At 45.0% G+C, this 17,457-nt stretch overlaps 1 protein-coding gene across 1 annotated transcript in view; it reads left to right on the top strand.

Moving 5' to 3' along the window:
- The window catches only part of LOC137425664 (metabotropic glutamate receptor 8), a 574,551-nt gene that overhangs the window by 253,494 nt on the left and 303,600 nt on the right, over window positions 1–17,457 (top strand). Inside the window, exons 5-6 of the mRNA XM_078776933.1 lie at window positions 2,110–2,264; window positions 8,550–8,690. Of these exons, the coding sequence (XP_078633059.1) occupies window positions 2,110–2,264; window positions 8,550–8,690 (296 nt within the window). The remainder of the gene's footprint in view (window positions 1–2,109; window positions 2,265–8,549; window positions 8,691–17,457) is intronic.

Below are 17,457 nucleotides of genomic sequence, written 5' to 3'. Positions count from 1 at the left end.
CCCCGCTCTAGCAGGGAAAATGGCCTTTAAAATGCATGTTGTTGTTGTTGTTGTTGTTGTTGACTTGTTGTTGTGTACTCTCCCTATACACTTCATAATTTTATTTTTCCTGGTTTCTTTCATTTAATATCTTTTTTAACACCAAACAACAACAACCTTCTTTTTTTGTTTCAATTACGCAAAGATTGGTGTTCCGTCAGGGAAGCGACGGGTCTTGTATGCTAGTACAAAATGAAAATTGATGATTTGATGTAGCCTTGACCTTTGAGCTTTAGATCTAGGGAAAAAATCAGCTTCTAGCTTTTCAATGGTGAACCAATTCAGTGACCCGATATGCAAATTCTTTAAATTTCAGGCCAATTGGGTGAAAATTGGTGATTTTATGCAATCTTGACCTTTGACCTTTTGACCAAATTATTAGTTTACCTTCTCCATATTCTCATAATAAAGCTTTGTTGAAAATTTGATGACAAAACTCAAATGGTAAATTTAAATTTCAGGTCAATTGTATGAAAATTGATGATTTTATATTACGCTGACCTTTGACCTTTTGCCAAAATTTTGAATTTGCTCTCTCCGTGTTATCATAACTAGGGCATGCCCGTACTATATATATATCTAAAATTATATCCCCCCCCCTCTATTTACATGAAATGGTTTGGTCCATTCGCAAAGCCAAAGCGAACGGCTTGCGAGTACGGTGACAATCCCCCCCCTCTATTTACATGAAATGGTTTGGTCCATTCGCAAAGCCAAAGCGAACGGCTTGTATTGCGAGTACGGTGACAATCCCCCCCCTCTATTTACATGAAATGGTTTGGTCCATTCGCAAAGCCAAAGCGAACGGCTTGCGGAGTTTGGTAAATAAATCGCCATAGCTCGGTAACTACTTCTCCGATTAATATGAAACCTTGAAAAGGCACATCCTCGGGTCCCCAGCAATATACCTGGCAAGTTTCAAGTATATCGGACCCGTGGTTGTCGAGAAACAGCGGTCACAGACAAACGACACACAGACACACAGACACACACACATACACACACACATACACACAGAGATTACTGGAATTATAGATAGACTAGGGCATTGCCCGTACGTGGGTGCCCGTTCCTTGCCAAAAAAAAAAAAAAACGCTACCCGTACGCTCTACCCCGCCCGTACGCCCGTAAACAAAAAAAACAACGCTCTTCGCTTCCGCCCTTCGCTCTGACTGAATTGGGAGAAATAATGCGCATAAGAAATCGAATTACGTACCGTAATGGTGGTCAGCTCGTAACGCGCTCAGCTCCGCTCGTCTCACATCGGCCACGCCTACGCAACAAAGCGTTCTGTGATTGGCTGCCGGAAAGCGTGCTGCCGGACAGTCTTCACTGTCCGGAAGTTCGCAAATCGCAGTTACGATGAATCGTTTAAATTTAATCGCAGTTTGAATTCGTTTTAAAACATAGTTTAACGGCAACATAGTTTTCCAACGTGAAATAAATGAATACGCTGTCAAATGTGCCGTCCGAGGCAGAGTCTGATCGCCACGTTCGGCACACGTGATAGCTCGCTGCTCTCTGATTGGTTGAATCGTTTTTTGGACATAGCTCGGTAAGTAATTGTCCGATTAATATGAAACCTTGAAAAGGCACATCCTCGGGTCCCCAGCAATATACCTGGCAAGTTAAAAGTATATCGGACCCGTGGTTGTCGAGAAACAGCGGTCACAGACACACAGACACACAGACACACAGACACACAGACACACAGACACACAGAGATTACTGGAATTATAGATAGATAACGCTTTGGTTAAAATTTGATGACAAATCCTAAATGGTTACGGCCCGGACACACACACACACACACACACACACACACACACACACACACACACACACACACACACACACACACACACAGAAGTGATTCCAAAACCATCTCTGGCTGTGCAGGGGACGGACTAATAACAATCCTGCAATCCCTGTAGATAAGGCCTTGTATGATGGATGTACATCCATACTGTAATATAAATCATTCCCTGGCTTTTGTCTTGAAATTCCATCATATCTTCTGTGTTTTTCTCCATTCTCTCTTCCCTTTACCTTTCACCGTTGTCCTTGCAGTGGCGTTCTCACTGCAGCCAGAAATGCCAACAAGTCTGGGCATTTCTTGTGGGTAGGTTCAGACAGCTGGGGGTCAAAGGTCGCACCGATACTATACCAGGAGGCTGAGGCGGAGGGGGCTGTGACCATAATGCCAAAGAGAGCATCAGTAGCAGGTACGTTGGTCACAAACTCCACACACCTCGACGTTTGCTACTTTGTTTTAATGGTTTATTGCTTTAGCGAGACTTGAGAATGAAATAATTATGTGAGGCACAGATGATGCACATACACACAGGAGTTGCAAACTGTGAGTCGTTCCAAGTAGACTGTTAATGTATTGTCGCGTCAAAGGGTCTTCTTGAGCCGAACCATTGATGGTTGGGTTTTCAAATTTAATTCCCCACATGATTGGCAGAATCACACGAGGGACCCGAGCGGATTTGGCCCCTCGTGCGGCCCGGTCGGATTGACGAATTCACCGGTCTTTTAAAAGTGTATGCTACCAGTTTTTGTCCCCCAGGGATTTACCCAAAAAGGTGCCGAAATGGTTTCTCACATGTGAGGTTTCCAAAGGTTGGACCGCTGCACGAAAGGTGCTCTTTTGGAACAACAGGTTAATTTACAGAAAAGGCACAAGACCACAAAGATGGAAAATCCTGAGACAAAATATAGATGGACACAAATGGAAGCAAATAAATAAATAAATAAATAAATAAACGTCCAACCGGTATAACATGAATGAAAAATACTTAATACAAGATTAAAATAATGGCCACGAGAACACAATATTTAACACACCCAAAGGGGTGGACCAGGTGAGGTCTTTTATTGTACAGTTTATCGTAATGGCGCTTCACCTCATCACGTCTACAGCCACGGCATGGACCAATGAACAGGAAAGTGAATGGGAAAAGTGAAGCATTAGGCAGGTTTTGTATGGTGTAGGTTGGCCAGGGAGAACAGCAGGCCACCAGGTGTTACTCAAAGCTTGCAAAGCCCAGACGAGGAGAGACAATCCTCAAGAAATCCCAAAGAAAGAGTGAACAGCACGTGTGTTGGATCTTTTATCGTCTACCCCCACAGCTACTACCCTTGTCTCTGAACCTCCTTTGTTCATACAGAGGTACCAGCCAGTGAGTGGGTACGTCGCCGCCACCAGGACGAGGGTGACACCACGCGTACGTGATCCTGTCGCCATCACCACCCGTAGCAGTCATAAGGCACATTAGACTAGACGGATTTCTGAGAAATGTGAATGTTAGGTGCATTTTTGGGTAAAAGTTGGGAACCTCACTTTTTAACATAAATAGGGATTGCTGAATTCGATTAACCCGGTTCCCAAGCCGAATTATGAGATTTTGACCTTCTAATTAGCATAAACAAAATGGCCACCAAATTGCCATTTTTGGACAATTTGTTTGAACAAGCATTTATATATCATGTATATACATGCAGCTCTTCTACTTTAACTTTCCAACTTTTACCCCAAAATGCACCTAGAAGCTATACATGGCCTTTTTCCATAAATCCGTCCAGTCTACATTGCAGTTTGCCAATGGAGATGTGCCTTCTGGGGTTCTTGTGGTGCCTGCACCATGTTGGACATCTATAACAAAGAGTTTGGGCCGCGAGGGGGATGGCAGATGTTATCATCCCACATGGGATGCAAACTTGCCAAAATATCCCCTTTCTTCTAACCTCACCTGGTGCCTCATCCGATTTAAAGAGAGAAAGAAAACAAAAAACGCTTTCCTACCTAAAGTTAATATCAACACTGCTCCTCTCACAGCAGACATGATAACAAAACAACTTCACTCTGACAAATCCCTGTTACATAAGAATGTTCTAAGCTACGCCAGCACACAGTTGATGATACTTATCATCAATCTAATACGCACCCCTCTCAAATGTAACAGTATTATTGGTGCATTTTATCAAAGGAAATACAAATGTAAAGCAAATAAGTTGTGCCTTCTCATTCGTGCTGTTTCCCCCTCAACCTCTGAGGGTTCACCCGATCATATGCGCAATACTCCCGCTTGCCCGAACACTGCACGCCACTGCCGCAAGTCCCCATCTACACATGTGGTCCCACCGAAGCTCAGTCCCATCCATACATGGCGGGAGGGAGTCGTACCACGGGAGGGAGTCGGCAAAAGGGAGTCGTTCTCGGCGGGAGAGAGTCGACAAAGCACATTAAGTTGCACGGCAATGCCGCATCCGAAACGCCTCGGCCTAACTGAAGCTGTTGTACTCGGCACGGTCTTCAGTCCTGCCGAAGCTCTGTCCGACTCGTCCTCAGTGGGGTGGAGTTGATAAAGCTCTTCAGGCTGCATGACCAGACCATGTCCCAAACGCATATCGATCAGCATGATACCGGGCGCCACGTGTGCAGCACTCGGCCTCATCACGGTCTACGCTCCTATCAAAGTTGTTACTCAGCACGGTCTTTGGTCGTGTGTGTGAGAGAGATATCCACTGCCACCAGTCGCTTGTACAAACAGAAAACACACCTCATCCATGGATATTTCTTGTATCTCCTATTTCCGCGAGTCCGATTTGCATTCGGGAACAGAGCGGTTATGGTTAACCATTTTCAAATTTCCACTCCTTTGGCTAAACACTGAAAATTAAGTTTAAAAGATGATTTGAATTACAGATTTCGCGCTGTCAACGGCAGGTTAAAAGTGCTCTGCGAGCAGAACCAGCCAATGAAAACGCTCGCAACGCATGCGCAAAAGGCCTCGCTAGCATTCATACGTCATTTTGAACTTTTCACATTCTCCAACATTGCTTCCTCTGCTCTCAATCCTCTGACCATCCCTATTTACTCTGTGATGCATGTGTTCTTCCCTCCTGGTTAAAATTCCAAAATCCTGGGTGACTGCACACTCCCTTGTCCTTGTTTCTCCCGTATATGGAACCACCTTCTGGAGGCCATTCGTTTACTCTCTTCCCTCCAGGGCTTTAAGCAAGCAGTGTGCCACCACCTTATATCATCCGCCATTCTGACCCATGACCTTTATCACCCCCATTAACCCTTTGCAACCCAACTTGCATTACTTGATGGAGTCAATGTTTCCTCTCTTCCTCTCTCTTATTTTCCTGTTCCTTCATTCCCTCCATAATTGTACCTCATTGTTGCCCATCCAGCCCTCTGTCAGTGGAAACGTTCTCTTCCGTGAGTTTTACTCTTGCCAAAAAAGGAAGGAAATGGAGCCATGCTGATACACATTTCAGACAATTTTGGAATATTAATTTAACCTGGTGCATTAAATCATTTTGAACCTGAAGCCGGATGAGACGCAGCGGCAACAACAGTGGTGTGCCATCTCGCATGACGAATGCGAAAATAGTGTAATTGTTTTTTGTTGCTGCGCTATCAAAACCAACACCTACCGGGAACTTCCAAGGGTTTATCGCTGCACGTTTTTGGAAGCTTCAGGATTTCCAAATGATGCTCCACCCAAAGCTCGGGTATCCTCATTTATTTGTCTCGCCAATTAGTGGACTTCCCATGGTTGCATATTTGGAGCCGTTGAACAATGCGGCTTGCGGAGTGATTCGAACATCGCCGCTCATGGGCGTGTGTGTGTCTGTTTAAGCCAGTTGCACATTTGGTGGATCGATGGCCTAGTGAAGTGGCTGCGTGTTGTATCTTGACATTGTGACCAGCGATGTACTCCATGCATGAGTAATCATGGGTTCGTCCTCCGCAGGAAAATCACTAGGTATGTTGAACCCAAGCTAGAGAGTCATTTACAAGGGTCATGTGCACCATGGAGCTCATCTCCTTATACCGCATCCTCAGTAACGTGGATCAGCATGCAAGGCTGTTGATTGAACTGCACGCTATGGTAATGTGAGGTGCCACTTCAACACAGTTGTGGATGAACGTGAAGATGTCCCAAACGTATTTGATCCTTTCGAAATGCAAAACTCAAACCTGCCCTGCATTTTGCTTCTCCAACTCTTTGGAAAAGCCCATTTTTGTTGTCGATGTTCGATCGCCCCGTTTGATGCCAGTGACTTTTCAAGACCGCAAGGGCATTTAAAAACCCTGACCGGAGCAAGCCGGAGGAGTCTGCTTGCCATTCTGTAGGCATGAGACCCGTTCGTGTGATCGGGTGGGTGGCCATGTGACATTGCGACCAATAATTTTAATGCAGCTCTTCATTGCACAAGCTTATTACACAGTTGGATGCTAATAAAAATCTGCTCTGTAAGTTGCTTTTTTCAACTTGAAAGATTGCATCAACATTCACATTCCATCATGCCACTCCTTGCCCCCTGTACCCCCTACCCCACCCCAAATACTATTCTGCCATGGAGGTTTGCCTGTTGTGAGATATTGAAGTCACTTTCCTCATTGAGAAGAAACCTTCATCCAAACCAGACCATCCATCTATTTCCCCAAAGGCCTATTCCTCTATGTCGTCAGCTATCCCTTCCATATTCCGAATTAAACTGAATTAGTTGCTTGCTCAAATTGTGATTGAGCTGTAATTAAAATTCCATGTCAGCTCTGAAAATTAGCTTTTTGTATCATTTCAAGGAATTTGTTCACCATATCTGTTGGATTCATTTTCTTGACAATTTCTGTGAAATCCTCGTGACTGTTGTAAACCCACTTTGGGTGGTGGCTCATGGTGATGCTTTGTCCAACAGGAGGGGTAGACGTAGTGCGTTTACCTTTGAGCTGTTTAATGTTGATTTGATTCCCAACCCCGCGATAAACTGTCATACTGATGCTTTGTCGGCAGGGTATAGCAGCACAAGGTGTGCCGTCCATCTGTTGGACGTTGAACTGGACGTCCCATCCGCTAACATGAGCTGGTGGATGATAAAGACCCCACAGTGTTCTTCGCAAGGAGTAGCCGAATTATTGTCAGCATCCTGAACAAATTACAAATTCTCGCCCTGAGCTGCTCACCACATACAAAGCTTTCATCCTCAGCTTGATGGAATACTGCTCTCCTCTCTGGGCTGGTGCTCCTGCCTCACACCTCGCTCGGCTTGACGATGCAGAAACGAAGACTTTTAGAATCATTGGAATCTCCTGCGATGAAGCTGATTCTGAGGACCTTTCACTCTCTCACCGCAGGCAGGCTTGTGGTCTTCCTGCCTTCGACCGACTCCTCTCCGGCCTAGCTCTCCCTGCTCTGTCTGTGTTCTGTCCTCCAAATATTCCTGTAGGATGCACAAGATCTGTCAGCAACCCTCTCCTGGTGAAACTGCCAAAAATCAAGACTCTCTTCTCACCTTCACTTTTTCATTCCTCTTTTTTCCCGCTTCTAGAACAAACTCCGACACTCTCTTCAATCTTTAATCCCACTCCTCCCTCCAGGTTTTCAAAACAGCTGTCCACCACCATCTCTTATCATCCAAAACCTCATTCAAAACAATGATCTTTTCTACCCCCGTAAATCCACCGAAAACCCACCTCTTTCAAATTCCCTGGTTTTTTTTCCCTGAAATCCCTTATAACGTCCATCTTGTTTATCCTGTGTACCCCACCCCCAACCCTTTCCCTTCCACAATCTCCTGATGTCCCTGTGTCCCTGCTATTGTTGTGCTTCCTTCTCTCCCCCCTCTTGTTTCCCACTCCCTTTGTGATATGTTCAATGTTTTAGCTCTTACACGTGCCTCGACCAAGTATGCAAACAAAACTACAGGTAAGAAGCAGCCTGGTCTTCTCGGATATTCGTTGACTCCAGGCCACATAGAGTTTGGTTGCAATCTCCAAGTCTGGTTGCTGTGCAGGCAGCATCTCATAGGCTACATACACGATACATAAATGAATGCATGCATGTGGTCAAATATCACATATGAACAGCCATCCTTGGCTACGTAGGGCAACTGGTTCGGGAGATATCACCCAGCTCTACCTGTCCATCATTGTTCTGTCTCACGTATGCTTGTAGAGGCAGCATGCAATGTTCGGATGGTAAGATAGAACAGTAAAGCTGTCGTCGTAAAACGATTACGTATATATTAATGGCGGTGCCACCGTTGCTGAGCCAAATATCCTGACGAAAAAGTTGCCTTGCTCAGGACACTCAGGGTTTATGGCTAATATAATTCATTTATGAGCCATGAGATGCCGTTTGGCTGTTTTTGTTGTTTCCGCTCACAAACCTTTTAAGGACTCTTTTGTGCGTAGCCGCCTTGTATACCTGGAGGTCAGCCTCCCTTGCTAGGCCTACGCGTGGAAAAAATCAACTGTGTTCTTTCTGTTGCATTGATTCTAACCTTCATTAACAATCTCTTATGTTTCATATCCGCATTGGGAATGTCTGGGTTATTTATCTTTCAATGCTTCAGAAAATGTCCCTGATTGACCGGAAGTTTCCCATCACTCATTGTCGCACCAGAAAGTTCATTACCTGCCTGTCTATCATTTGCCATTTTGTGCCAGCGTTCCCCTTTTTACTAGCACGGCATTCCTTATCTTCCAGGCTTCGACAGCTACTTCACCAGTCGCAAGCTGGAGAATAACCGACGAAATGTGTGGTTTGACGAGTTTTGGGAGGAAAACTTCCACTGCAAACTGGGGAAGCCCAACTCCAAACGGGACATCAATAGCAAGAAGTGCACAGGTAAGAACTCAACGCGCTGCTATTGCACCTGTTTTTTCATGTGCTTCTCCTCGTTGAACTGTTCAGATCGCCATTTCTGTTTCACCAAAGTGCCTAAATGATCCTCAACATTATTGTAATTTGACATTGAAGGCATATTATTTATTTGAATGGCCAGCCATTTGTTTCCTGTGGTATCCCTACTTATGGAGTACTGCCCTACTCGATGATGAGGCTTTTTTTGCATGCAGGACCTAAGCTCACCGATCAGCAGGATGAAAGGATAGAAGTTTGTTATACCAACATTTTGGAGCTAGGAAATAGACAGAGATATGTTTTTTTGTCTCATCTATTCCCAAAGGGACAGGAGAGGCCTATTGCAATCTGTCTTTGTGATATTGTGTGTACTTAAATATAGATCGTTCATTCCTAGATCTATCGTAATCTATATACACCCCGGTGACAGATGCAGTTAAAAACTTTTTCTAGTTGTTTTACGATAATTAAATTAGAGCAAAGTTGTCTGATTTAACCACAGCAAGTAAAGGATGCACAGATTATGTGCATCATCTGCGACCACAGCAAATTTTGTTTCGAGAAGAGTCCGTGGTGTGACGTGCCCTGCAAATCCTTGACTAGCATGCCCAGGCAGCCTTTGGCACAAACTGACCTAGCTAGTCGAGTTGAGAGTCTGAGTTGCACTGCAAGGCCAAATGTCCAGGCGATTTGAATTGACTTGACTTGAAGACTTGAAGAGTTGCACTTGACTTGCGAGTCCAGGCAGCTTTCAACCACAGTTTGAAAAAGTTGTCTAATTTATCCATAAATTGATTTTATACCTTGAATGTGGACTACGTCCAATTTAGCATTGCCCATTTCCGAGGGTATTTCTGCACATATATATTGTTGTAGCCACGGGTCGTCTCGGTTGCCTGGTACGAATCCCAGTGGGCCGCTCCAAAAGTGACAATAACGGCCAGCTGGTTTAGCCATCCCAGGCCGGATTATGGGTTTTTCCTCTTGGATACCATGCCTATCGAACCGGCGAATCAGCCGATGCGTTACGCTAATTTGGTCCACGTGCTTTGTCTCCAACGGATGAGCGAGCCGAGGAGACACGTGGTATGTTCGGTCTGGGTGTATGGTGTTTATTGCAATTGCCAATTACCTCATTGGTCTTTCCTTAATTGCAAATGAGAACCACAATGGTTCAAATTCACCCCAACACCAGGTAATCTACAGGGTGAGTCAAAAGTAGCGCCCGATTTCTGTTTTATATATATATATATATATATATATATATATATATATATATATATATATAGTATATATATATATATATATATATTTCTGTCAGTTGATTGTTTGCCATTTGTATTACAGTGTACAAGAAGGTAGAAATAAATGAATGACATGTTTATTTAACCATTTATTCAGGGGAAAATTATTACGGAACTGTACCAAGCTGTTTTACTTGCAATTTTCAAAGTGCCCTCCCTCGTGATCGATGCACAACTGCAGCCGAGCAGGCACAGAGTGGCACACACTTGCAGAGTTCGATATCAATTTCCTCAAACTTTGCAGTGATTTGAGCCTTCAATTCCTGAATGGTACGAGGCTTTTCACGATAAACAAGGTCTTTCATGAGCCCCCAAAGAAAGAAATCTGGAGGTGTAAGGTCTGGGGAGCATGCCGGCCACTCGATCGGACCGCGGCGGCCGAACCACTTTCCGGGAAAGATTTCATCAAGTCACTGACGAACAAGACGTCCATAATGAGGTGGAGCTCCATCATGCTGGAAATAACAGTCCTGATCTTGTACCCTGGGCCAAAAGAAGGTTTGCAGCATATCCAGGTAAATTTCTGCAGTGACAGATTCCTCAAAGAAAAAGGGTCCAATTATCCCTAATGGAGATATGGCTGCCCAAACTGTCACGCCAGATAAATTTACCTCCTTCTCAACTGTCACTCTTGGGTTCTCCGCAGCCCAGTAGACACAATTGTGTCTGTTAATTGTGCCGTTAAGCTTAAAACATGCCTCATCTGACCACCAGATGTTGTCTAGCATTGTGTCCTCTTCGTCAAGTTTAGCTAAGAACTCTTCGCAAAATTGAAGACGGCGGTCGTCATCTCCATCATGAAGGGCATGCAGTAAGCGTGGAATGTAAGGTTTCCATTTTTTCTGGTGAAGGATACGGATAACACTTGATTGGCTCACTTCCAACTCTGCAGATAAACGGCGAGTTGACTTTTGCGGACTTTGTTCCAGTCTCCTGATGTCTTCTTCAGCCTTAGCTACATTCGTTGCCATTTTCGGACGACCGGACTTCTTTGCAGTGGCTACCGACCCTGTTGCTTCAAATTTCTCGACAATCAATCATATGTTTCTTCCCTGGGGTGGGTTAATATCGAATTCCTGTGCCAAACGGCGTGCCGCCATCGTTGGTTGTTCATTACATTTGTAGTAATGTTTCACGGCCGCAATGCGTTGATTCATTGAAAGGTAATTCGTGGTTCAATTTGGTGCAAATTCAGTAACTTTCCAAACTCTCAGCAATAACCTGCAAAATAAAAACAAAAATAAATAAACTTAGAAAATTAATAATCTGCAAGACAATTCTTAACAACATGACATCCCAGAAAGAATCTGACAGCCGAAAAAACAGAAATCGGGCGCGGGTGCTCTTTTGATTCACCCTGTAATTATTATAACTAGGGCATTGCCCGTACGTGGGTGCCCGTTCCTTGCCAAAAAAAAAAAAAAACGCTACCCGTACGCTCTACCCCGCCCGTACGCCCGTAAACAAAAAAAACAACGCTCTTCGCTTCCGCCCTTCGCTCTGACTGAATTGGGAGAAATAATGCGCATAAGAAATCGAATTACGTACCGTAATGGCGGTCAGCTCGTAACGCGCTCAGCTCCGCTCGTCTCACATCGGCCACGCCTACGCAACAAAGCGTTCTGTGATTGGCTGCCGGAAGTGAAGTCTTCACTGTCCGGAAGTTCGCAAATCGCAGTTACGATGAATCGTTTTAATTTAATCGCAGTTTGAATTCGTTTTAAAACATAGTTTAACGGCAACATAGTTTTCCAACGTGAAATAAATGAATACGCTGTCAAATGTGCCGTCCGAGGCAGAGTCTGATCGCCACGTTCGGCACACGTGATAGCTCGCTGCTCTCTGATTGGTTGAAGCGTTTTTTGGACATAGCTCGGTAAGTACTTCTCCGATTAATTTAAAACCTTGAAAAGGCACATCCTCGGGTCCCCAGCAATATACCTGGCAAGTTTCAAGTATATCGGACCCGTGGTTGTCGAGAAACAGCGGTCACAGACAAACACACAGACACACAGACACACAGACACACAGACACACAGACACACAGAGATTGCTGGAATTATAGATAGATAGTCACATGGGAGAGGGAATTCCAAAGAAGCAGTGCACAATGTTCAACAATAAAAAAACCCATAACCCACTACCGAACAAACACTCCTAACAAACCAATGGCAAACTGGAATCCTTCAGGACATACTGTATGTCCTTATCGGGCTCGATCATTTTATGGTAGATAGACAGAGGGAATCACAAGACAGAGATACCAGGTACTCGTCGGCAGAAGTCCACAGGAAGAACAAAGCACAGTCCTGGCTGCTCTGACTGAATGGGCAGCTGTATCTTGTGTGCTCCAGGCATGGGAGGAAGGGAGAGAGCATGGCTATGGAGTTGCTCTGGATGTTGTAGGAACGAGCAAAGCGCACAGCTTTCTCTTAAGCGGGGCTTTCCCTGACTTCCGCCCGCATACCCGCCTCATGGTATGCGGTCTCTACATTACCCATGATGCACCCCGCCCCTCTCCTCTCAATCACCAATGGACCGTGGGCCTGTTCCAGGGTGGGGCGAACCCCCCGACCTTTCACCCAGATGGTGTTGGTGTTGCAGGACCGGTTGGGATGGTGCAGGCGACTTTTTCCCACCAAGAATAGTGCTTCATGGCCTATCCAGACAAGAGACAGAACATAAAAGACAGATTAAAAAGGGTACAACATGAAACAAAGGCACAAAGGGATGATTATTCTTAGACGCATACACCAGGGTGGCCAGAAAGCATCTATCTCTTCCATAAGCGATACATATCTAATATGATCGCAAGGATGACATCTTAAGGGTAATCAAAGGAAATTGGATACCCCTGAGCTCAACTTGGAGCTCAATTTGCAAAGGGGTTGCATTCTTATTGACGCAAGAAATTTCAGCTTTTCATTAACTCACCTGGAACGAAGCTCAGGGGAGCTTATGCGCTGGCGCGTTGTCAGTCCGTCCGTCTGTCTGTCAGTCCGTAAACACTTGAAATTTGTTCTCCGAAACCGCTGATGGGATTGTTCCAAATTTGGCACAATGATATTTGTTGTGTTGTGACTAAAGTTTGTTTTACGGCATTCAAAAAATCAGGGTCTAAGGGGGTTTACCGGGGTCAAAGTGCATCCAGGCTTGACCCCCAAAATAGGAATTTGCTTTTTCCTCTGCAACTACACACACTATTTCGATTAAACTTGAGCACAACCTTCATCGCCCGTGATTTACCGAAGTTTGTTCATGGTACTAAGAAAATCAAAGTCAAAGGTGGTGCACGGGGGGTCAAAGTGCGTCCAGGTTTGACCCCCCAAAATAGGTATTTGCTTTCTTTTCTGAAACTACACACACAATTTCGATGAAACCTGACTACAACCTTCACCACCATGCTGTACCAACCTTTGTTCACGGCAATAAATAAAAAAATCTGCCCCTTTGGGGGCTTACGGGGGGTTGCCCCAAAATAAGTATTTGCTTTCTTCTCAGAAACTACACACGCAATTTCGATGAAACTTCACCACAACCTTCATCACCCGTGATGTACCAAAGTTTGTTCACGGCATTACAAATATCTGCCTCTTTGGGGGAGTACGGGGGGTCAAAGTGGGTCCAGATTTGACCCCCCAAAATAGATATTTGCTTTCTTCTCTGAAACTACACAGACTATTTCGAGGAAACTTCACCAGAACCTTCACCACCAGTGATGTACCAAAGTTTGTTCACGGCATCAAAAAAAATCTGCTCCTTTTGGGGTCTACAGGGGGGCTGCCCCCAAAAAATCAGTATTTGCCTTCTTCTCAGAAACTACACACGCAATTTCGATGAAACTTCACCACAACCTTAATCACCCATGATGTACCAATGTTTGTTCAAGGCATTAGAAAAATTTGGGTCTTCGGAGGTATATGGGGTTGGGCGGGGGGGGGGGGGGGGGGGGGGTTGCCCCCAAAAATAGGTATTTTTTTTGTTTGTTTGTTTAAAGCTTTATGATTTAACGCTTTAAATTTAAAATCAACAATACTGCTTTACACAAAAAATGTGTAAAAACAGATCCTTGCAACCACAGACCAATCAGCCTCCTCCCAATTATCAGAAAAGTCATGGAATCCATCATTGCTTCAGATATCAAATCCTTCCTCTTCTCCAATGGCTTGATCTCTGATCATCAATTTGGTTTCAGACCAGCTCATTCTACACTGGACATGCTGCTTCTGCTGTCTCAACAATGGATGGAGGTCCTCAATGCCAAACAGGAAATCAGAGCTGTCTCCCTTGACATATCACGTGCCTTAGATTTGGTCTGGCACCCCGCTCTGCTCACCAAACTCTCCTCCTATGGTATCCATGGAAATCTCCACGCATGGCTTGCGGACTTCCTCTCTGGTCGAAGTCAACGTGTGGCCCTGGATGGATTTCTCTCATCTCCGCTTCCTGTTCAGGATGGAGTTCCCCAAGGCAGTGTTCTGGGCCCTGTGCTTTGTGTGGTCTTCATCAATGATCTCTCTGACTCTCTGGAAAATCCTCTCTATCTCTTTGCTGATGACTCTACTCTCTGCCGCTCCACACCTCATCCCTCAGATCGGCAGTCTGCAGCCTCCTCACTCTCTGCAGACCTGTACAAAATCACAGACTGGTCAAACAAATGGAACATGTCTTTCAACCCTGACAAATCTCACACTCTTACTGTCTGTTCGAAAAGTCTGTCTGGAAAACCCTCCCATCGACTTTCTCAACAATCCTCTCCAAGAAGTTCTGTCACTCAAGCTTTTGGGTCTCACTAGCTGCCATGGTCTTTCTTGGGAAAACCACATTTCCAAGCTGGCCTGCAAAGCCAGTCGCCGACTGGGCATCCTCTGTCGTGTGAAGTCCTTCCTTGGCACAGCTGAGCTCCTCACCACATACAAGGCTTTCATCTGCAGCTCAATGGAATACTGCTCTAGGCTGGTGCTCCTGCCTCATACCGAGCTCGGCTTCTCGCTGATGAAACCAAAGCTTTCAGAATCATTGGAATATCCTGCGATGTAGCTAACTCCGAGGGCCTTTCACTCACTCACCGCAGGCAGGTTGGTGGTCTTTCTGTCTTCTACCGACTCCTCTCCGGCCTAGCTCCCTCAGCTCTGTCTGTGCTCTGTCCCACAAATATTCCTTCAGGTCGCACAAGATCTGCCTGCAACCCTCTTATGGTTAAACTGCCAAAATCTAGGCTCTCTGCTCACTTTCAGTCCTTCATTCCTCTTTTCTCCCGCCTCTGGAACAAACTTCCTCACTCTTTCAATCCCTCTCCTCCATCCAGGTCTTTAAAACCGCTGTTCACCACCATCTCTTATCTTCGCCCATCCAAAACCTTGATCTTTTCTACCCCTGTTAATTCACCCCAGATCCACTTTTTTGAAATACCGACTTCTTTCTTGGAAGTCTTGGCAGTGTCCATGTGTTTTATACCTCTCCCACCCCCCCCCCCACGCCTACCCCCCTTCCCCATGCCTCCTCCCTCGAAGCCCTCTCCCTCCCGCAGATCTCCCAATGTCCCTGTTCTCTACTGTTGTACTTGTGTGCCTCCCTCTCTCTCCCCATCTTGTCTCCCGCTCCCTTTATTATATGTTTTATGTGTCCGTTTGCTTTTAATTGTGATTAATGTTACCTCTTACACGAGCCTCGATCTTGTTTATAACAACAAAAAAAAATCTTAGTATGATTCTTCATGCTGCCCTGTGTTCTAGCAACAGTTGAAATTGGGTTAGAATACCCTTAGTCGGTGCAATATACTGTTAATTTCACCAGGTGAGTGCATGGGGTATTGCCCCTATGTTTTTTAATTCGTTTGTAAAATTATATTATAAATTATCTTGTGTTTAATTATATGTTTATATATATGTTCATAGATATATACATAATTACATATACAGTATATGTATTTATTTATACACTCACATATGTATGTTCAGTATATATATATTTATACACATATAAAATTCACCTGGGAGGGTTCGAGCATATTGCTCCTGCTCCCTTTTTGTGTACAAGGTCAAGGCTCATTAATGAGCGAGAGCACTCAACGTATCAGAGCGCATCAGAAAAAAAGGAGCAGTGTGTAGATCGAGGGAGAGAAAGATATATATATATATGTTCAAACCCATCTGTGGATCGGTCCCATCGGCCGATGGGTCTGACCCGTTTGCGGATCCGCAGATGGGCGACCCATCTGTGGATGCACAAGAAATGACAATGCAGACCCATCGGCCGATGGGTCTGCGCCATCTGCGGATGTGTTGTTCACCTTGAAGGAATGTGTATGCATCAATGGTGGATGAGTATGTTTATTTGAACCTAAAAATAAGCAATTGATGTCATAAATGTTTATAAAGCAGTCCGTGACATGTGGTTTGTCGATAACCGTTTGTCGATAAGATAAAAAATAAGATAATGTCGCTCCATTTTAAAACGCTGGTCTACTTCGCTGGTGGCACTGGCAGACTCAGCTCTCCATTGTTTATATAGCAATTCCTGGCATGCCTTAATCACCCCAAAGCTAAAGATGAAGGTGTGGCTTCGTAATCGGGGCATTGTCAATTATATAAACACAATAACGCATTATGTGATTCTATGAGGCCCTATGTGATTCTATGAGGCCCTATGTGAATCTATGAGGCCCTATGTGATTCTATGAGGCCCTCAGTGTGATTCTATGAGGCCCTATGTGATTCTATGAGGCCCTATGTGATTCTATGAGGCCTTATGTGATTCTATGAGGCCCTATGTGATTCTATGAGGCCCTATGTGATTCTATGAGGCCCTCAGTGTGATTCTATGAGGCCCTCAGTGTGATTCTATGAGGCCCTATGTGATTCTATGAGGCCCTCAGTGTGATTTTATGAGGCCCTATGTGATTCTATGAGGCCCTATGTGATTCTATGAGGCCCTATGTGATTCTATGAGGCCCTCAGTGTGATTCTATGAGGCCCTCAGTGTGATTCTATGAGGCCCTCAGTGTGATTCTATGAGGCCCTATGTGATTCTATGAGGCCCTATGTGATTCTATGAGGCCCTCAGTGTGATTCTATGAGGCCCTCAGTGTGATTCTATGAGGCCCTCAGCGATGGGTCTGACCCGTTTGCGGATCCACAGATGGGTCGCCCATCTGCGGATCCGCAAACGGGTCAGACCCATCGGCCGATGGGACCGATCCACAGATGGGTTCCACCATATATATATATAGAGAGAGACAGACAGACAGAGAGACAGAGAGAAGGAGAGAAAGAAAGGGAGAAGCACTAATATCAGTTTTGAAGGACAAAATAGAGGGAAACTTGGACAAACAATAGGTGGATGGAGGAATAGGGGGGGGCGGGGTAGGTAGGGGTAGGGAAGGGAAGGACGCATGGAGTGGACAGGATGGATTAATCTATCGGGTTGCCACACTCTGTGTTGTTGTT

The sequence above is a fragment of the Myxine glutinosa genome, chromosome 4, assembly GCF_964187855.1.
Source record: "Myxine glutinosa chromosome 4, kmMyxGlut1.1, whole genome shotgun sequence".
Taxonomy (NCBI): domain Eukaryota; kingdom Metazoa; phylum Chordata; class Myxini; order Myxiniformes; family Myxinidae; genus Myxine; species Myxine glutinosa.
Note: the sequence above shows the minus strand (reverse complement) of the source record. Positions and strands in the feature narration are given on the sequence as shown.